At 41.2% G+C, this 22997-nt stretch overlaps 1 protein-coding gene and 1 long non-coding RNA gene across 10 annotated transcripts in view; one reads left to right on the top strand and one right to left on the bottom strand.

Annotated features, from left to right (window-relative positions):
• The window catches only part of SHROOM2 (shroom family member 2), a 106487-nt gene that overhangs the window by 39136 nt on the left and 44354 nt on the right, over positions 1-22997 (bottom strand). For all 7 annotated transcript variants that reach the window (XR_014563093.1, XM_083734119.1, XM_083734121.1 and 4 more), the window contains exon 2: positions 18657-18808. Coding sequence is in view for 6 of the 7 variants with exons in the window: in XM_083734119.1 (XP_083590245.1) it covers positions 18657-18808 (152 nt within the window). In the remaining variant the exon portion in view is untranslated. The remainder of the gene's footprint in view (positions 1-18656; positions 18809-22997) is intronic.
• On the top strand, positions 8306-21722 carry LOC310842564. Of its 3 annotated transcripts, none has more exons than XR_014563216.1 (4): positions 8306-8800; positions 11503-11549; positions 17844-17965; positions 20981-21722. It is a non-coding gene; the product is annotated as an uncharacterized lncRNA (long non-coding RNA). The 3 variants fall into 3 exon arrangements; XR_014563217.1 differs by lacking the exon at positions 20981-21722 and adding an exon at positions 20479-20796; XR_014563218.1 differs by lacking the exons at positions 17844-17965; positions 20981-21722 and adding an exon at positions 16342-16546.

Here is a 22997-nt window from a genome sequence, read left to right as displayed (position 1 = left end):
CTATCTATCTATCTATCTATCTATCTATCTATCTATCTATCTATCTATCATCTATCTATCTATCTATCTATCTATCTATCTATCTATCTATCTATCATCACCTATCGTCTATCTATCTATCTATCTATCTATCTATCTATCTATCTATCTATCACCTATCTATCTATCTATCTATCACGATATACTTATGTGACAATGTCGTTCTACAGATATTTTGTTTTTGAGAAAGTGGGCCATGTTTTGAACAATAAGTTTATGCTCCTTTCCCCTGAAATACATAGCTGTATGCTTGTATGTTATGTTTGTGCTCATATAGTATTGGATGATACTGACCTAAGTCATATTCAAAGTATTACTTAAATCTATTGATTTCATTGGGTTTACTCTGGTATGAATTAGTTGGACATCACCCACTGTATATCTGTGTATGTTTGTACTGTATTCAAAAGGTGGTGGTTGTTTTGTTTTTTTAAGCTCACACTTTGCAATGAGACCCAGCTAAAATCTAAAATATGTGCCACTGCTTTCAATGGGACTTAGAGTTGTGACTAAGCCTGGCATATGACAGCTGCCACTTAACATTTTTGCTAGGATATTTCCCAATTCCAAGAGATTTGGTAACATTGCTGCTCAGATTTATTTTCATCTCACACAGCAGTTTCATGCTGTGACACAAACTCGATATGAACTTACTGATGGGATGATAAATTTAGAAAAGAAAATACATGCTGACAAGGAACGAGAATTTTCAACTCATCGTTCTTTTATTCAAGAAAAGCATTCCCACCCTCTTTTTATAAGATGACAGCAATTGCTTGCTGTTCACATTTAGAGCAAAATTCCTCCCTCTACTGGCCACCTCCTCTGCAAAATCAGTACCACTTTGAAAAGAAAGAAATGCCAGCTAGAAAATGAGGAGATAAGAACAAACCAGTCTCTAAGTCTTTCTAGACTGAAATGTCTCTCTGCTGATCTAACTCCTCACTGATTCAGACAGAATTACATTATGATGCTACTCTTCCTGTATGGTAATTCCACACTGACAAAATCTGTTGCTTTTTATCTTCAAGCTACTACCCTGCATGCTCCTCACAATAACTGTCCCAAGCATATACAGTGGTACCTCGGGTTACATACGCTTCAGGTTACAGACTCCGTTAACCCAGAAATAGTGCTTCAGGTTAAGAACTTTGCTTCAGGATGAGAACAGAAATTGTGCTCCAGTGGTGCTGCAGGAGCAGGAGGCCCCATTAGCTAAAGTGGTGCTTCAGGTTAAGAACAGTTTCAGGTTAAGTATGGCCCTCCGGAACGAATTAAGTACTTAACCCGAGGTACTACTGTACCAACAAAAGTATTATTCTATGGTGCGTCTTAGGACCTTACCTGCTGCCAAGAAAACATACAATTGAGGATTCAAAATAATCAACTGAAAATGCAGTGGTATTACAGCCACATATAATGCATGAATGAAATGTGTTATGAAATGATTCCAGTTTTCCGCAGCACAGGTCTGCATTTTTTTGACTTCTGAAGTCTCAGGTAAAAAGTGGAACAATTTCCCACGGAATAAGATTCTTGGGATTCTTGATCTGGGAATTTTCCCAATCACCAACACTTATGCAATTTTATCAAGTTATTGTAACATAGTCTAGGCTGGTAAGAGATGACATTCATCATTATTATCCCTTCAAGAAACACTTCATGCTGCCTGTTCCTTTTAGCTGGTATACAGTGAAGAACTATTTGCTTCATCACACAACAACACCGCTGTACTTTCCTTAACTGTTCCAGGTACTTCATGAGCATTCTCTCCATAATCCTTTGAACAAAACCCCACGGAAAAAAGTCAGTACCACTGCTACCTGATTATAGATGGTAAGGCCCGTTTTGGGAAATGCCGGCCTGCCCAAAGTCACCCAGGAAACTGCTGAGATGGACCATGCTTGAGACTTCTGCCTCAAAGTTCTTGCTCTTAACCACCAAACAAATTCTGAAAGGAAATTCCTTTCTGATTCAGCTATATCTACTCTCCTCAATCCATAAGACTTCGGCCACCAATTTAATTACTCCAAATTAGCTGCTCCTTTTAATGCAACCACACACTGTTAGATCAATTATATTTTCACCATGGAAGTCAAGTTCTCTGCTAATTTGAAAACAAATATGAACTCCATGTACCTCCAGTCAAATTGAGGTCCTTAACTGATATCTAGTCCTGGAGACCAATACAGCCACTCAGGATATGTGTACTCTAACCAATATATTTGCTCCCCATCACCCCCCTTCTCCAGTGCTAGAAAAAATACCATGTTGTCAGGGGTTCAGAAGGAGAGACACAGGAGGGGGAGCAAATGGAGAGTGAGGAGGAGGAGTACGAGGGGGGCGCAGGCAGTGACAGTGGCCAGAGTTATTCCACAAGCCTCTCTAGCGAATCGGAGGACTCACAGAAGGGAGCGCCGGTGGCCAGAGCAAGGGAGATTCCAAGGGAGAAACCTCAAGAGGGAGGGGCCAGCGGGGAGTCCCTGAACAGCAGCTGGAGATCAGGGCCAGCGTCTCCACCAGAGCGCAGTGGGGAGGGGGAGTCCCAGGAGTCGGGACCAGTGTCCTCACCACCAGAGGGAGGAGAGGAGTCAGGTTTGGCAACACCCACATCAGGAAGCGGGGAAACGGTCAGAAGGAAAGTCACCGGCTGGGCGCACGCGCCAAGTTCAAATGTACAGGAGCGCGGCACAGCGGGGAGCCCGGGAAGGGAGCCAGGTCCTAAAGCCCGCCGGAGGGAGGGGCAAGACTCAGGAGGCTCCGCGTCAGAGGAGTCCAGGAAGGAGGGAACCCCAGAGGGCAGAAGGACCCAACGCAGGAAAGAGCAGCGCAAGAGGTGGAGCCGGGCTAGAATCTTAAACTGGTGTGGGTGGAGCAGTGAGTCAGAGGGGACTTAGCCGGTCTAGCGTTAAGACGTGGGCCTGCGCGCCCAGAGCTTGGAAATGGAAACTAAACTTCAATAAAGACTTTTGTATATAATATCCACTGGGCGTTGGTCCTCTGTGAGCTGGGACCTAGCGGCAGCCCTGACACATGTCACATGAACTTATGGTGGCAAAAGTACTGGAAGAATTAACTGTGGAACTGCATCACAGATGCTTCTTTCCATCTCTGTTTAATTGAGTGCAAGGGCAAAACACAGCTATGCGGCTATTGGTCTCTTAAATGTGTGTGCATTTTAGCAGCAACGGACCTGTAGCCTTACTGCTACAGATGGCAATAAAACACCTTGACAGATGGGCAGCCTAGTGATGCCTCATGTTTGTCTTATTATGATACAAAAAGGAGATTCATAGCTGTGTTTATGGGATCAAGTTTACCCTTCTACTGAGAGTCCCCAAGAAAGATGTAATGTTTCATTGCTCTTACAGCAAGGTTTATCTTCCTCTGATTTAAGCCCAACACTTTGTTAGTTTAATTTTTTGAATAGTTAGTTTAATTTTTTGAATTCTGTTTCTTGAAGATTTTCTTGGAAGATGAAGCTATAAACTATACTTTTCACTAAACCTCAGCTTCTTCCTAAAAAGGGAAGCTGAAGCAACATGACTGGGTTAGTACTCTGAGGAAACTGGTTGTCTCAGCCGCTTATAAGGCTTGTATCTCTTTAAGGATAGAATCATTTTTTCTATGTACTCCCCCTCCCCACTTTTGAAGCTAAACAGGACTAGCTAATGTGGTGCCCTCCCGGTGTTGATGGATGACAACTCCCATCATTCCTGATGTCTGACCGGATGGGCTGGGGCTCATGGGAGTTGTAGTCCATCAAGAGCTGGAGGGCACTGCATTGGTAGCACTTGCACAAAACTATAGCATGGAGCTATAGCATCTCCCTGTAATAATTAATTTAGTAGGTCACATGGTTAAATAAAAAGGGTGCACTATCAACATAAAACCATATGGTGAACACCACACACCTGAACTGAACACCTGAACAAAGTAGCAGACTAGGACCTGGGAGACCAGTTTTCTCGTACCTACTAGACAATGAACCTCACTGGGTAACCTTGGGCCAGTCACAGTCTCTCAGTCTAACCTACCTCACAGGGTTGTTGTGAGGATAAAATGGAGGGAACTATATACACCACCTGGAGCTCCTTGGAGAAAAGGTGGGATATAAATGTAACTTCTTCTTCTTCTTCTTCTTCTTCTTCTTTTAAAAAATGCATGTGGAATTGTATCAAATGTTAGTAACATTTGCACATAAGAACCATACTGTGCAGAAGCTGCATGCTGATGCAGGCAGTCCCCATCAGTCTTAGAAACTCATGATATATATCATGGGCAGGCAAACTAAGGCCTGGGGACTTCTAAATCCGGCCCGTGGACAGTCCGGGAATCAGCGCATTTTTACATGAGTAGAATGTGTCCTTTTATTTAAAATGCATCTCTGGGTTGTTTGTGAGGCCTGCCTGGTGTTTTTTTTCCCATGAGCAGAATGTGTGCTTTTGTATAAAATGCATCTCTGGGTTATTTGTGGGGCATAGGAATTCGTTCATATTTTTTTTTTCAAAATATAGTCCGGCCCACCACAAGGTCTGAGGGACAGCGGACCAGCTACCTGCTGAAAAAGTTTGCTGATCCCTGATATGCTGGGCATCAAATGGTTCCTTAAACAAGGGTTTGCCGTTCCACACCAACGTTTTAAAGCAGTTTCTCTCTGTTTTAGGTATGCACATTTAAAAGGAAAACTGTTTCAAGAACAAATCTTTAATTCCTGCTTTAAATCACTGGCAGTATAGCAATTAGCAACAGCCTCCTGCCAGTTTCCCAGCTTATTGTTTTGCTTTAATCCCCTGAGTCTCTGCGGATGAGTCTCAGAACAGCAATGACGGGTTCACCATAAAAACAGCCTCTTTTCCCCGAGTGATCTTGTATCAAGATAGCAGGGAGACTGACCTGCTTAAGGGACATTGGTATTCTGATTTCATAACGTAATCATTGTTCTATTTTATACAGGAAGCACCTGAAACATTACAACTAGCACGCTGGGTTAAGAGAATAGCAGGGAACCTAGAAAACTAACCGCGGGGAGTTTCTTCTGAACTCAATAGGCTTCAAACAAGTCAAACACACTCATTCCCCTTGCTACAAAGAGTTGCATCAGCTCATTTGTTAGGAAGATAAAATATTTTTTCATGCGGGAAGAAAAAACACACCAATGAATTGTTTGCTATAAAAAAACAAAACAAAACAAAAAACCTCCTTCTAGAGTGATTTTATATCAAGAGATAAGACTGATGTTTACTCCCCTTAACCTGGAATCTAGTATCAATCCAGACATTTCCATTAAACAAATACCAAAAAAATGAAGAGATAGCTAAAAAATAAAAATATTTATTCTCTTTTTGAGCATCTAAATATACAACAACAACAACAAACAACCCACCTGCATGGCTAATAATTTACAACAGTTCCATGGAAAGTATTTATACTTACTTCCTTAACTCTCAGTCTTTCCCATGTGACTGTATCACAAGCATAGGTACATACCCTCTAGCAGAACCTGAGACAGCCCATCTAAGATTTCCTAGATAAAAATATATGCCATGTTATAAAGTATTTTCCTCAGTGCATTTTCAAATATTGAATCCTTTGACTAAAGATTTACTCAGAGCTCCCATGAACATCTGTGCTAATCGCGCGTTGCTGACTTTGGGACTACCTTATCAATGGAATAGTCCAAAAGACCTAACTCTGGAGGGGGGGGGGGGAGAGGTGTTTATAGATCTGATGCTCGATTATGCAAAAATACACTCAGAAATAAGAAGGGCTAAATTTATTTATTTTTTTACAAACTTACATCTTCAACAATAATGGTTACCGGAATACAAAATTCTCATTTTGCATGTCAGCAGAAAGAGGCTGACCTGTTATTTAAGAGAACCAAATCCCCAGAGGATTCTAAACTGAGCCTGTCCCCTTCTTGCTTAATCTGTGTGCCGCCTGCAATTGAGCTTAGCGGATATAATTAGAATCACAAAGAAGCCTTATTACAGTATTAAAATAAGGGGCAGCAATGATTCTGATTAGTCATGCACACAATTCTGCTGAGCAATCCCTGGCTACTAGATTCAGGCCTGGGAAAACCGGGTTTTTCCGTAAAACCGTTCTTCATCACAAAAACTGGGTACGGATATCTGTGAAGCATCAGGATCAACTGAGCACATGTGTTCTGAAAAAACAGATAAACTAATATTAGAAAAAACTATATACGTCTTTCCTGCCTCGTTCCTTTACTCTGGGACCACTGACCCAGACAAAATAATTTACAATGCCAGATGGGAAATCTGGATTCCTTGGACTGATTGTTCAGCAACAGCTGCTAGCTTAGTTGTTTGGTTCATAATTGCAACGTGACATCGCTGGGTGATCACAAACAATTCTGATGTGCTCTAGAAGGCCCGTTAAAGGTTAGACAGCTAAAAAAACAAAACCCAAGCCTCTTTGTTCGCAGACTCTTATACCTTTTTGCATGTGAATGTATATATCTTCCTCTATTAGGCCTACCAGCAGAGTCTTACATTCATTTTTATAGAGCATACTCCGTTAACAGGGACTGTGCCAACTCAATTCAGGGCCTACACTCAGTTAAACTGGGATGGTAACAATGGACTGAGTCAAGAGTTAGATTGACTCCAGTCCTTGGGGAGGGAGAATCATGTCCTATGTGGAAAACTCATCAGATAGAGGTAAGGTTTCTAAGCCATTTGCCCTATCGTCTGCGGAAGTAGGACTGCCCTGTTTGCATGGAGATGGGTTGTGTGCATAGTTCTAAAGAAATACTTTTTCAATAGTCTTTGGATCAACCCCCTTTTCGCCTTGACCCATCGTTCAGCCGGGATACTGAAGTTCAGCTCTGAGGGCTGGTTCTCTCACTGTGAGAAGTGAAGTTACAGGGAACCAGGCAGAGGGCCTTCTCGGCAGTGGCGCCCTCCCTGTGCTATTCCCTCCCACCAGAACTACACAACTTTTAGAAGAAATCTGAAGGTGGCCCTGTATCAGGAAATTTTTTAATGTTTGATGCTTTATAATGTTTTCATATGTGTTGGAAGCCGTCCAGAGTGGCTGGGGCGACCCCGCCAGATTGGCGGAGTATAAATAATAATATTATAATTATTTGTACAAATGAGCAGTTCTACTGAGAACTCTGGGCCTGTATGTAACTTGTATGGATAATATGCAAGGAATACAGGAATTAGCTCCCATCTACTGATGCACATGGACGTGGGTGGCGCTGTGGGTTAAACCACAGAACCTAGGACTTGCCAATTAGAAGGTCGGTGGTTTGAATCCCCACGACGGGGTGAGCTCCCATTGCTCGGTCCCTGCTCCTGCCAACCTAGCAGTTCGAAAGCATGTCAAAGTGCAAGTAGATACTAAATAGGTACCGCTCCGACGGGAAGGTAAACGGCGTTTCTGTGCGCTGCTCTGGTTCGCCAGAAGCAGCTTAGTCATGCTGGCCACATGACCTGGAAGCTGTACGCCGGCTCCCTCGGCCAATAAAGCGAGATGAGCACCGCAACCCCAGAGTCGGCCACAACTGGACCTAATGGTCAGGGGTCCCTTTACCTTACTGATGCACATGGGGAGAATTACCCCCTCTCCACTTACTATTCACAGTTAGTTTATGTATTTTTCCTGATACTTTACTTAGGAGCTATATAGGCACAGCAACAACAGAACTGAATAAATGTCTGGGTCACCGTTCAGCCAACCATCGTCCTTAGTTTCTCTCTCTCTCTTTTTTTTCATTTTTTAAGGCCGCTCTGAAACCCTATACAGCTTTTAGGCCACAGTGAATACACAATTGAGCCCAATTTTATTTCTTTTATCTAGTACATCATGCAATTTATTTGTCAGCTGTACTTAAAATCAGTTGAGTCAGGGAACACAATTTCCACTAGAGGGCATATGAAGCAAAGGACTGAGTTTTCTGAGGTAGGGTTTTGCAAGACTTCAGAAAATAACATATGTAATAAATTCAAAAGCATTTTAAGAAGTGACGTTAAGAAGGCTTTTTACTTTAAGTCTGGAACACATCATTTGGCCATTTTAAAGTAGGGAGGAACAATTTTAACCCTGAACTATAAAACATGGGAAAATGTGAAAGACATGTGGAGACAACCAAACTCTCTAGATTTTTGGCACACTATTTTAAAAATAACAAAAAACAAATATGAATCTGAAAAATGTGAAAGCATTAGTCTCAAAATAGGAGCATCATATTCCCGTTCCCTTCCAATCATAAAATTTCCTCACTATAGATTATGGGCAAGTGGAGCAGGGGGGAGTCCAGATCTTTATTACTACATATTTTATCTATTTCAGCTCTTGCCACACCTTCTTTGAAACACTTTGCACAAGTACTGCCACTGACTTCCAGGAAAAACCTCCTTTACAAGAACTGGCTGAAATTCTCCACATACTTCAACAGCACAAAGTCCCAGGATTGGAAGATCCATTGTTTCTACTTAAACCCCCCCCCCCCTTCAGTTCAACAGCCTTCCAAACCACCTGTTTTGTTTGTGACTGTTGGCTTTGAATGCCTTACAAAAACAAAAGCAACCCTCTATCAAATTCCTTTAAAAAAAAAAGTTATTTCCACTTTTAAGCCAGGGAACATAGTGGGTGTCCTATCTTCTCTCAAGGCCTCCCATGCCTCATCACCTCAGTACTATACTGCCTGAGTTTAATTCAGATCACCTCACATATAGTAAGTTCCCAAGCAGAGGATTAGGCCACATGAATGTGAGAGATAAAGGTAAAGGACCCCTGGACGGTTAAATCCAGCCAAAGGTGACTATGGGGTTCAGCCCTCATCTCACTTTCAGGCTGAGGGAGCAGGCGTTTGACCACAGACAGCTTTCTGGGTCATGTGGCCAGCATGACTAAGCCAACTGGACACCGTGATGGAAGCCAGAGCGCACGGAAACACCATTTACCTTCCTGCCACAGTCGTACCTATTTATCTACTTGCACTGGTGTGCTTTCGAACTGCTAGGTTGGCAGAAGCTGGGACAGAGTAACAGGAGCTCACTCTGTTGCAGGGATTCAAACCACCAATCTTCTAATCAGCAAGGCTAAGAGGCTCAGTGGTTTAGATCACGGTGCCACCCGCTCCCCATATGTGAGGGTTAGAGTTCTGTGACAGTTGTATACTGATATCTTACCAAATGGTCAATATTTACTCACTGCACAGGAACAGAAAGGGAGGGGGGGAAATGGAAACCCATACAGTTTTATGGAAATATGCTTAGAAGTTATGTCACTCATCACTGCTACTTGGGCATCCCTTCTCGAAGAAAGGGAATCTTCTCAGTGGCAAACCTGTGAATATTACAGTTGTACCTCAGGTTACATACGCTTCAGGTTACATACGCTTCAGGTTACAGACTCCGCTAACCCAGAAATTGTACCTCGGGTTAAGAACTTTGCTTCAGGATGAGAACAGAAATGGTGCAGCGGCAGCGCGGCGGCAGCAGGAGGCCCCATTAGCTAAAGTAGTGCTTCAGGTTAAGAACAGTTTCAGGTTAAGTACGGACCTCCGGAACAAATTAAGTACTTTACCCGAGGTACCACTGTACATGTATACCGTGCTTTTCCTCCTGACTAAGGAAAGTTATACATGGTTCTCTGCTCCACTCCAGTTTTACCCTCCTCATAACCTGTGTGGTAGGTTAGACTGAGGTCCAAAATCCACTAGTGAACTTCATGCCTAAGTGGGATTTTGACTTTGATGCGAGTCTAGACACTGCAACACACTGGCTGTCACGAAATCCTACAACCATGTCACCAACAACCTGCAATCAACAGAAAACAATTTCTAGGCAGGAACCTTCACCAAAATAGCAGGCCCACTGTGTCCCCATCCCTTTCTTTAAAGACCTCTATAAACACGGTGAGCTTGACTTGTATGTTGGCATCATATGAGCTGAATATACTCGAGATGTCTTGACAACGATCCTCCAAAGTGTACCATTCCTAAAGAAAATAACCAATGAATAATTATATAAATTACACACTGTGTTCTATTTGAATATTGTGTGCAGGAGGAAGAAAATACAACAACCATGCCCTTTCCTATAGCTCCTAAAATCCTGTGTCACCCTGACCGAGTTATGACTTGCTCCTTACACAAGAAGCAGTGGGCTGCCAGAGAAGATTTATTATTTATCTGTATTTTTAGGTTGCTTATCAGGGTTTCCCCTCCCATGAGGCACCATCTCCCATAACAGTGAGGCTGCAGAGCACCAACCCTGGCCAGTTCAGCTACATTCTTCTGACTTAGCATATATCTGGTACTTCTGCACACCCTGAAAACCTGTATAAAATAAAAACAATCATGGAAAGGCTGGAATTAGTATGATCTCACATTTGCTAACCTTGACCTCCCCACTAACTTCCTCTTGACAAACATGACTAAGCCGCAGTTAATATAAGCGTAATCAAAGAAATGTGCTTTCCACTATGATGCACTTCCTAGTTCTAATAAAATGAGCAGCTCAAATCATGTCTCACTTGGGCTTTCAATTTGTTTGTGTGTGTTTGCCAAGAGTTTGGATTTGATATCCCGCCTTTCACTCCCTTTAAGGAGTCTCAAAGCGGCTAACATTCTCCTTTCCCCTCCTGCCCCACAACAAACACTCTGTGAGGTGAGTGGGGCTGAGAGACTTCAGAGAAGTGTGACTGGCCCAAGGTCACCCAGCAGCTGCATGTGGAGGAGCGGAGACACAAACCCGGTTCTCCAGATTACGAGACTACTGCTCTTAACCACTACACCACACTGGCTCTCAAGAGAAAGCACCACCACTTCTTACCACTATTTCTTGCACCGTAGAAATAGTATAGGTGAAATAACCATACTGGTGTAAAATGAGAACTTTTCTCTCAATGCAAATAGCAGTTGCAGGGGCTTTAATATGGGCTGCATAATATGGTTAAAGTTTTAAAACCGCTCTGTCCTCATGCCATGGTCCTCATGCACATGCCCACTTCCTTTTTAAAAGCTGTTCAATGTAGTGTATGGTGTCTTGCATAGTTTGACATGCGATAATTGTATCATTTAAGGTTGTAAGCCTTCTGCATGTGTCAGTTTCACTGCATCTTCACCCCCTGTCATGAACACTTAGAAGCAAACTTTCACAATAAAATTTAAACAAGTTGCTCACCAGACAATGAAATTAGTAATAGTTTTACTTATGGTTGTGAAGCTTGTAGTGAAGCCGGTACTATTTTTAACAAACATAACTCCATTCCCTCCAACATTTCTCCAATGAAAATAGGGACTTTCTAAGGCAAAGTGGGGCATTCTGGGATGAAATCAGAAACCGGGACATCTTCAAATCTGAGGCAGTCAGTGGAAAGTAAGGACACTTGGAGGGTCTGTAAATGATCATTGCTGTCTTCTGAACTGCCAAAACCACTTTTGCTAACATTAGCAAAATTTTGCTATTTACTTTCCAGGTTACTGAAGATAAAAACATATCAGCAGTCTTGTTTTTATTTTGACCGTAAGTATTTCTATATACCGGTAAGTATCAATCCCTCAAATAGCCACAATGTGGTACCAAAATAGTTATTTGTAAATGTATATCACCGAACAATGGCAAGTGCTAGTATTAGGGCTTTACAAGAGAGTTGAATCTGGTGAATTTATGTAACATAAAATAACTGATATGCATTTGTATGCAATACAAAATAGTGTGACCTACAGAAACAATAGCTCAGAGCTGCAATGACTCTGAAGGCCATTCATGTAATTTAACCAGCACTGAATGAGGATCCCCTACACCCAAACATACGCATCCAATTAGCCACTTGGTTGATTAATGCAGCTTACAATTACCCAGACGATGCTGGCTTATCTTTGATCTTCTTTTACTACAACAACAAGCACAAAACATAGAGTACACACTCTGAAAGACTCCAAAAGAAAAGACAAGGCTTCCATGCTTTTTAGATTAACAGTATTTCCTACAATTTTATCAAGACATCAAATTAACATGCATGGTTCCAGCGAACATAAAAGCAGAAATCAATACTGTTGTCTCCATGTATTATTCAAATACACAGATGGGCTCAACCAATAAATGAAGCACTGGCCTCCACTGTTTACACTATTTGGTTTTTTTTCAAATGCACTACCATTCCATTAGCATCCAAATGAAAAACAGAAAGGAAGTTCAGCACCACATGACACTTTCATTTAAAACACGTAGGCACGTAGAATCATGGAATCATATTTAACTCAAAGTCAGCATGTCTCCCCAAAGTGCCTGAATGAAAACACATCAATAGGCTTTAAAGAACACAACATCTGGGAATTGCAGCCTGCAAACAGGAGACCTTGTGTTCTAGACATCAGATATCCCACTCTGTTAATGTCTGTGTGCACGTATTTCAATGACTTGTGACATTAGAGATTCAGAACAAATATTAAGCAGTTCATACACAACAAAGCACCACAATAGTTATCAGCAATATGGTGGAACACAGGAAAACATTTCCTATAATGTTGCTACCCAACAAAGGTGAAATCATCAATGCAACTAATTACCACAAATTGCCATGCAATCACTAGCATCAACTCCTGTAACAGATAAACCTGTTTAACTCAACATGTTAAACCAGATTATGGCTTAATTTGTTTTGTTTATTTATTTAATTAATTAGTATATCGTCCTTCATCTGAAGATCACAGGGCGGTTCACAACATAAAAAATATAAAATGAAAGCACAAAATACATAATAAAGCAGAAACAAAAGCAAACAAACCAATAACCGTCTTCTCCCCACATTTTAAATGCCATAGAATGTTAATCAGCCAAACAACTAGTTGAAGAGAAACATTTTCGCCTGGTGTCCACAGTTGGGCAGCAGTTTCATTAGTACAAACCGAAATGTCACAAAAATAGTGGCAACCTTCCTTTGTTTAACATCTTTCCTGATAGGGAGTTTTGAAGAATTCAAAAGCTTGCCAATATCTTGTGAGATTCCACTTGGTCCTAATAAAGGCATTGCTCAGCTGTGGATTCTGGCATTATTAAAATTTGTTATGCAGCTGAAACCTTACATTGCAATCCCCTACATGCTGCCTTAAAGGTATGCCCCACTGAATTCAATGGGGCTTACAAGTTAAGTGGGGATAGGGTTGGAACTTTGAAGTTTCTTTTTAATTTTTCTCCCACCTTTCCATTTGTGATGTCATGCTTTATTTATTTTTTATAAAAATCCTGGTCAATTTATTCTGTTGGATAAAAAGCATACTAATTCCTAAATTGTACTAAGTAAGATTTAATGTGTGCTGGGTTTTTAAAAATTTACCTCCAGTGGTTCTAAGTCTAGCCAAAGTATACCTGGCAAAAATTGTGCCAGTAGATGGCACTCGAGATAGCTGGTTTTGCTTCCCTTTCTTCTTCAAGCACTTGTAATAGCAAAACAAGAGTCCTGCTAAATCAGGCCAAAGGTCCAACTAGCATCTCACTCTCACATTGGCCAACCTTTGGGGAGTCCCTAAGCAGGACCATGGTTGCAACAGCATTCTCCCTACCTGTAATCCTCAGCACACTTGGGTGACTTGGCCTTATACTGGGTGTTCACAAAGCCAGAACCAGCAGCATGAAGGGGTGGGGGGAAGTGGCCCAAATATTGAAGGAATGTGTTGCACCCTTCAGACTTATTTGGCCTGTACTGCCATTTGAAAATCTTTCTACCCCTCAATTCAGAATGAGATTAAAGCCTGCCTCTGAACATTTCTGATATCCTAACCATGGTTAAGGGAACTGAGAGCATGTCACATAACCGTGGATTTCCATAGTTTGCTTCAACCATGGTGCAGTGCGACATTTCTGCTGGAACAAACCATGGTTGATGGCGAGGAGATGACCACACATCTAGGATTGGAAGTGAGAGCGCATGATCTATGACTGCAGATCCGTCAGATGCCATCATGACCAAATAAGTGAATTGCCACTGGTGGCATGCACAACACCAAATTCATGCTTCAATGAGTCAAAACAGCTAAATATAAGGTAGTACAATTACTTGGTTTTTTAAAAAGTATGTAGGGTTTTTGGCTTTGATGGCAAGCTTTCTTTGGTTAAAGAAAGAACAGGAGTAGTTCCTCCCTGCTAAGAAGTTTCCTGCTAAATAGCACTAGCACAACAGGGCCATCTACTTATTTCTCCATATGCCTTTGCTCATCATAGAAGGAAGCACATCCATTCTAGAAATAAAATGAGTTCTAGCGTCTCCCCAAATAACCTTTGCTGAGCTTGATTCAAAGGAAAGTGACGAAAATACTATTTGATGATCAGTGCAGAAGCAAGATGCTTATCCCTGAAGAAAATGCAGAGCAGGAAGGAAGGAAATACTGAACAGGGTTTGCTGAAATAGTGCCTTACAGACAACACTCATTTATTTATTTTTTTAACAACCTATGGTGCAATCCCTTCCTCACCCTTCCTCATCTTCCAAATGTAGGTAAGAGAGCGTATGAGTCAGTCACCCAGTGACAGAGACAGGGAAAACCGGAAATTAAGGCACCGGGAACTTTAGTCTAACTTTGCCCAAAAGTATTTTTTCATAAGGGGAAGAATTGAAAAATGCAGTTCCTGAAGTGCTTTTTCTGCTTGGGTGTTGTTTTTTTAACCTGATTCTTAATTGTCTACATATTTGTCTTGTTCACATGTCACAGTAAACCACAGTCTGAAATGGCTTATCATGAAGAAGGCGCATGTCAGTTTGTTAGGAGAGTAACAAACCACGAATGCTGGTTCCAGGGGTTCTTCCTTTCCAGCTTAGGAAAGGATTGAGTGGGGCAGGCATGATTTCAGCAACATGCAACAGCACACAGCTTGTTCACAGTACAGCATAAATTTGTTTCAGACTATGGCTTATGAAGTGTGAGCCAGGCTGCTGACAGAAAGAGAAGAACAGGGAGAAGGGAAGAGAGATGGGCATAGGGAAAATATGATGAACAAAACTTCAGCTGCTTCAGCTCTTGCAAGTCGCTAAACACACATGTAACTCCTTACAAACTGAATTCTAGTTCCTTTTCCAGAAGGTTCGAGTCAATTTCTCGGGTTACTCCAAGTTGTGGACGACGGTTAACTAAATGAAGAGTGTTGCAAAGGGGTAGAAAGCATCCAGCTGTGGCTTTCACCCAGAGACATAGTCAAAGAACAGCCAACTACTAGGAAAAGACTAGCATTCCATCACTAGTTAATGGCGCAGACCATTTTCAGTGAGATACAGCTGGACAGAGATAGAACACTGTGACCTTAGTGATAAATTATTATATACTGCATGTGACTAGCATTTGTTGTTTCAACAACAAACCGAGCAGAGAAAAGTACTTTTAGGCTGCAAAGATTTTAGACCAAGGAGTATGGGAACTTATCACTTCACTGTGCCTAAACATCCCTTGTAATGTACAGCACTAAGAATGTGTTCGCACATGGCTGTCCATGATAGAAGCAGCAAGTGATTATGTGTTTGGCGAAGCAACTATCATGGTTCGTATGTACAGAAGAAGAGCCTGCAGGATCAGGCCAATCAGTTGCCTGTGGGAACTCTACACACAAGCAGGACCTGAGCACAAGAATATTCTACATTATTATACTGGTAGTTTTATTTTAAACCCCTTTTCTAATATTCCCCACATGGATTTTGACATCTTCACTGCCACAGTAAATGGAGAATAGGGCTAGAATATTTTGCCAGTGAGAAGCATTAACCCAGTGCCCAGAAGCAGATTTATGTAGAATATCCAAACATGACTAACTTTCCTAAGTTATGAAAGTCTGCATATCTAAAGGAGAGAAATGTCTGGAAACCTAAAGGGCAGCTACCTTAAAGCTGATAGTTTGCTAAGCAACGAGTTATGTTGTGGAATGTCTGAAAATTTAAAGGGCTCCAAATAAACAGATCATGAAGATTGCTCCATTGCTTAGAACATAGATTGTGTATTAAATGTTCTTTCCTCCCTGCCCAAAGTAGAAGCCAATGTAAGATCAAGTAGATATGAATTATAATATATTCCAGATGGGGTTTTGATATAATTTATTGGTTCCTAGGCTATATAACTTTTGGTAGAACTCCCTGAAACTATTCATATTATCTGGGTTATAGTGCCATCTGCTTTCTTTATTTTGTGCGCCAATCCACACCAAAACTATTTTTAAAGAATTATTAATGACTGTTGTAAGATTTTCTCCCAGAGCAAACATGAGAAATAAGCAGGTCGTTGTCTCTAGGAATCTCAGTGACCACTTTCATTTCTGCCATTATTTTTTGTTACAGATGGTGACTGAGGATAAATGAGCATAGTACATCAACTAAGCATTACTGATATGCATCCAGAACATCCATCTTAACATTAAGCTAGTCAAACTGCATAGCTAAGCAGCATAAAAGTAGTCAGTTCTGTGATGTAACAGTTTCTGGTTTGCTCCTCCGTGTTGTGCAATTTTCTGAAGTGAGAAATTAAAGATGCTTGAAAACTAAAGTTCTGTTATGAAGATGTGAGTCTTTTAAAGATGCTCAGGAGGAGATTCCTTTAAATACTGTGGAACCTTGGTTCATGAACGCCTTGGTATTCAAACATTTCTACTCCCGAACACCGAAAACTTGGAAGTAAGTGTTCTGGTTTCAAACCTTTTTCAGAAGCCGAACGTACAATGTGGTTGTTGGCTGTTGTTTCCAGGGCGCCTGCGGCAATCGGAAGCTGTGCCTTGGTCTTTGAACATTTCAGAAGTCGAACAGACTTCTGGAACGGATTACGTTCAAGAACCAAGGTACCACTGTAGTTGATATATTCTCTAACGGGGCCAAATGCCGACACATATCAGGTAATACAAAAATAACTATATTGGACATGTTACAGATAGGTAGCCGTGTTGGTCTGTCATAGTCAAAACAAAAAAAATTCCTTCCAGTAGCACCTTAAAGACCAACTAAGTCAGTTCTTGGTATGAGCTTTCGTGTGCATGCACACTTCTTCAGATACACATATTGTATCTGAAGATACACATATATTCTTCAGATACATATATTGGACATGTATCTTATACATATCAAAAGCTTGTAAGACCCTTTTGTCTGGATCACATGTAACACTAAACCAAGGTTTGGTAGTATGTAGATGCGCGTCTATGTACCCAGATGAAGTAAACTACAGTTAGCTGAAACAAGCCAATTTCATAGCCCATGGTTGGTGCTGACCTTTAAAGCCCTAAATGGCCTCGGTCCTGTATACCTGAAGGAGCGTCTCCACCCCCATTGTTCAGCCCGGACACTGAGATCCAGTGCCGAGGGCCTTCTGGCGGTTCCCTCATTGCGAGAAGTGAGGTTACAGGGAACCAGACAAAGGGCCTTCTCGGTAGTGGCGCCCACCCTGTGGAACACCCTCCCTTCAGATGTGAAGGAAGGAAGCAGCTTTCCTATCTTTAAAAGACATCTGAAGGCAGCCCTGTTCAGTGAAGTTTTTAATATTTAACGCTGTACTGCTTTTAACACTTGATTGGGAGCCAGCCAGATGGGTGGGGTATAAATAATAAATTATTATTATTATTATTCCAAACCGTTTGGAAACCAAGGCTCCTGCAGTCAATCGGAAGCTGCAGAAGCTGCGTCGGACGTTCGGGTTCCAAAGAACTCACTTCTGGGTTTTTGGCGTTCGGGAGCCAAAACGTTTGACTCGCAAGGTGTTCGGGAGCCAAGGTACAGCTTTATCGTATTTTCATTGAGATCTGGCACCAGTAGTGGAGAGCACCTTGCAATTATTCAATAGCCTCTTAATTTAGCCCCACAGATTGTATCTTAAGCAGAGGCAGCTTACACAGTGTGCTCAAGATATTGTTGAATTCTATCAGCCCCAGTCAGCATGGCCAACAGTGAACAAAGTGTGAAGCCATGTGGGACAAAGGTAAGGATCGACTGAAGGCTTAAGAGCAGGCGCATGGTGAAACAGGACCTAATACAGAACGAGAGCCAGAGGCTGTAAGGTTGAGGTCTTTTGCTGAGATGGGCTCTGTAGACTCCACAGGCTTCTTTAGTAATTGGCAAGTTTTTTTTCCATGCTACTCAGAATCTCTTCATGTGACTATGTGAGCCTGTGGGAACATTGAGAATAGGCTAGCCTTCACTGATGGCTTGCCATGTCACCCTACAACAAGGCAGTTCTGAGAAGCCTGAAAAGGATTTGTGCAGCTTGGTTACTTCTTTTAAACCAGAGGATGCCCAAATCTGAATCCTATGCATCGTGAATGCTTCCAAGGGGGTGCCTCAATATGGGCTAAGGTGACTTAAAATATACACAAGGCAGCATTTTACTTCATAGATTACTTGGGCTAAGTAGTGCTAACAGAAACCTGAAAAACATTCAGTTTCTCTAGACCACCGGTCCTAGTTAAAACTGAATGGGAATTAACCATTCGACAACACACAATAATATATATATACCATGTGAAGTTATTTTGGGGGGAAAACCAAACCCAATTAACTCAGATGAGATTCTGAAAAGTGAAAAGGGGAGACTTGTGTCTAGTTCTCAGTCAGCAAGTTGACTATAACAAGAACGAACTTTAGTCTCTGTCATGGTGAATCACAAACCTTACCTTTTCACTACGAGCTTTAGTGACTTGTGCGAACCTTTCACCAGGCAGATGGCTTCTTGTCTGAACCCAGAGAGGTCCACGTCATTGATGCTGACAATTTCATCCCCAGCCAGCAGCTTGTCGGCAGCTGCAGCTTTGCTGCCTTCTTCGATCTGAAAAATAAAAATAAGTTTGAAGTTAAAAGAGAGAAGCTGCTTACTCTAAAATTGTTTATATTTCACCTCTCTACCCCATAGGGACTGATAACAGGGCTAATAGCGCCACAAACCAATAAATTAAAAACAGAATAAAACAGTAAAACTTGTATATAAAAGCCAAGGAAGTGACAAGGGGCAGCTAAAGCATTGAACAAAACAACAAATTCAATTTGACCCCAAAGCAACAAATTTTTGAAATGCTGCCTAACTTCTAATAGTGAGGCAATCAAAGAAGTCTCCTTTGGAAGGAACTTGCAGTTCAAGTGCCACCACTGTGAAGACCCTGTTCTCATGCAGGCACTGCTTCTTGGACAGCAAAAAGGCAGGTGCTTATGGGAGAAAGGGAGTCCTCAAGGTAACTTGTTTACAAACTTTTCAGGTTTTAAAGGCCAAAGGAGAACTTGGAATTCAGGCCACTTGGAACACAAATAAATGAAATTTGTGCAAAACTGCTAAACTGAAATTTTCTGTTCTAGATTACTTCTTTATAAAGAATTCCTTAAGTACAAGGGTGTGACCAGGTGTACTATGCAAATAATGAAAAACACATCTGAAAGATACTGGAGGAAATGGGAACTGCAAACATCCTCCAGAGGTGGAAAGAAAAAAAAGGAGAAGCAGAAGTTTCATATTGTTTTGTCCTTCCAAAGTCTTAAAGAGGATCAGGAGCTCGGAATTCAACCCACAAACATAACACGCACAAAACAACACACAGTTGTTTGCCTCAACCCATGGCAAAGCGCAAATGCAGCTGGAAGGGCAAAACAATTACCAGCAGAGACAGGCTTTCTCTATGTCAAGAATCAAACCGCCCAGTCTTTAAGACAAGAGTTTCTCTAACAAGAATCAGGCCTGCAAGGAATCTTCATTGTTTCCCCAGGAGAGGCTATTTGTTTTGTTTTTTTCTTTAAGGTTGGCAGAACACTGATTGCAGAGGGTTCAGTTACCCCCCTCCAAACATTTTTCTTTCAGCAGGGGGTGGGGACACAACACATTCCACATATCACATACCCTACAGGCATCTGCTCAAGTACAAAGCACAACACAAGGGTACAAATAAGCATTCCCTGGGCTCAAAAGCATTTCCCCCCTCTGCTACTAAATAAAGAGAAGTGGGGCAACAATTATTTTTTAAGGGCTAAAATGCATTTTAAATAAAAAAAAAGGCTTTTAAAGAAATGTTGATTTTTAAAGATTTGCAAAAGATTAGGCTGGATGTTACAAAGTCCAAATGCAAGCATACTTTGTGGGAGGAAATGCAGTCTCCTTGAATTAACAATGAAATCATTTAAGTTATCAAATCTCTGAGGAAATCTTCATTGCAAGGAAGGAATGCAATGGACATATTCACCCATTACCTACTATTTCTTGCCGTGTTTTAACTCATTACTTTTTTCTATTGCTTCTGATTATTTTCTACTCCAGGCATGAATATAATTTGCCATATCAGATTACTGTTTATAATGTACACTTTGCCCAAAAGGAAAGAGAAGCTTTCTCTGTTGCCAAACACCTTCATGAAAACTATTGCACAACTATTGGGGGGGGGGGTTAAAGGAAAATATAAATGTCTCAGGAAAGGGAAAATATTTTTCTATTTCTTCATATTTACCAAATACACACAGAGGGAACACGTAATGGCAAAGAGGGAAATCAGGAAAGAAAGAACTGGAACCTATTTTGATTTACAACAAAATGTGGAGTTTCAGCAGGTTTGCTTGAAAACGTGAAGCATTAGTGTCAGACAAAAGCCTATCATACAGAAATCGGTTCCTGCTCCTTTGATTCAGCTGTACATTCAGAATTTTCACCTCTCTCACACAATTGTTTTGACTTGTGTAGAGTTGGAAGGGGCCATGGGGGTCATTTAGTCAAACCCCCTGCAATGCAGGAATATTTCACTCGAACCCATGACCTTCGCATCAAGAGTTTCATGCTCTAGTAACTGAGCTTGCCTAGCTAATGTTTAAACCATTCTGTATTTAAATAAAACATTAAAAAACTCATCCTGTCCACAAGAGAAAGGTTAAGAAATGTGGTTTTTTTCCTCCGCCAAAAATTGTCAACATATTTCCTGTAGTCTTCAAAAAGCTAAGCATATGTAATGCCTTCTGTATATCTCCACAGGATTGCTGCCCAAAGCCTTCCCAACAACATCCTGTGTTGAATTATCAAGTCCCAAACTGAACTGTTCAGGAAGGATGTTGGAGGAAGTAAGCAGTCAACACACATAGCTATCAATGTCCTTTTTTTGGCTTCAAATTCCACATATATGTCTACCCCTACTGAAGAAGAAAATACATACAACAGTAAGCCTTTAAAGTAAAATTTAATGAGCATCTTTCTATAATGCTACAGCCCCCCCACAAGTATTTGTTCTGAAAGAAACTGCATTAGAACTAAATATTAACTTTTAATAGGTTGTCCTCAGTGCTCAGTTGAAAGTACAACAGGGTTAAATTTCAAGATCAGCAGTGCCAATATGCAGACTGATTATGCCTTCGCAGTACTTCTGGGTGGACCACACACAGAGCAGCCAAACAAAATGGAAGTTCATATATTATTGTTTCTTCCCAGCAGATTCTCTTGTTTGATAAAAGACAAAAAAAGTTGCTCTTAGGTGTGGAAGGGCCCAGGGTTACATGCTTGCTCAGTCACGGGTTTACTGAGACGCATTAGGACAAGCGGAATACAACTCTTTGAAAAATAAGAACAGCGACCATCTGTAAAGGAGGATAAATTAATGCCAGCTTAATGGTACAAAATGGTCTACAGGGCAACCTCATGACAACTTCTATCGTGTCTTCCAACTCACACTCTTTATCTTGCTCTAAGCGACACTACGTACAGCCTCCAACTACCTTGTTTTAAAAAAGACGTATTTTGAAAGCCTTTGGTTTAAATAAGGGCTCAGTTGCTAAAACAATTTAGTTATTCATTAAAAACATCTGAAAATGTACCCAGAAAGTGTATTTCATGAAATAAGGTCAGTTAAATATAAACAGTTGTGTGATGTATATTGCTGATTCCTCTCCGCTTTTGGGGGTGTGGGGTGTGTGAAGCAGTGTCAATGAGAAAAAAGCAGCTCCCCATAAAAGGGAGAACAGTTTTAATACAGAAGTATTAAAAGAAGCAGAGCATTCCAAGAATAGTTACAAGCCTTATTTTCCAGGGTTGATAACACACATGGGGCTGAGGGGGGGGGGGATGAGGACGATAGCTGCAGATTTAAACAGATGAAGGTTGATAGAGATGCTTCATTCTCAAAAAAGGGAGAGAGAGGGCCATTAGCTTATCAGCTTCCATTGGTTCAGCTGAAGTGCCCACATTCCTCCACAGACACCTGTATAAACAAGCAAGAGGCTGAGTGTGGAAGCACAGCATCGCATGCTATCTGGTTTCACGTGGAATGATGACTTTGTATCAGGTTCTTGTCCTTGGAGATTTTGCCCTTTTTTTTTTTGTTTCTTGTTAATAATCTCCCAACACAGGAAAAAATAGTTTCAGTTATCAGCCGTTCTTTGTTATCAGCCATGACCTCATGAAAAAAAAATGAAAAAAATCTCCCACCAGCCAAAAATAGATTGGGGACATCTGGCCTGAACTTTTGTTTTTCATGTTAAAAAAGAAGTAGAAAGGTTGTTAGAATCTGGGATTGTGTGCTTAGGTGTTGCCTGCATGGATGGCTTACTTCCCTTTAATGCATGTTTAACTTACATTTAATGCACTTCTTAAACCAAATGGCACAATGTGGAATTAGGGCAGCCTTGTCATTTTGAAACCTTGCTTGTATTGAAGAGGATTTACATATTACTGGTCAATTCAGAAAACAATTAAATACAGGAAATTAATTAATCTCCCACCCTTCATCCCAAGGCAGCCCAGGGATCCATCATGATGGCTGCCCTTCTCATGATGATGATACCACTAGCATGAACTGTAATGATCCTATTTTTCTATTTTTCCACAATGTTGACGTACCTGTCTGCCTATGAATTCATCTTTTCTGTTAAGAGAAAACTAAATTTTATTCAGACATAACTAGTACAGTGGTACCTCAGGTTAAGTACTTAATTCGATCCGGAGGTCTGTACTTAACCTGAAACTGTTCTTAACCTGAAGCACCACTTTAGCTAATGGGGCC

This window comes from Podarcis gaigeae, assembly GCF_964106915.1.
Source record: "Podarcis gaigeae genome assembly, chromosome: 4".
Lineage (NCBI taxonomy): Eukaryota > Metazoa > Chordata > Lepidosauria > Squamata > Lacertidae > Podarcis > Podarcis gaigeae.
Note: the sequence above shows the minus strand (reverse complement) of the source record. Positions and strands in the feature narration are given on the sequence as shown.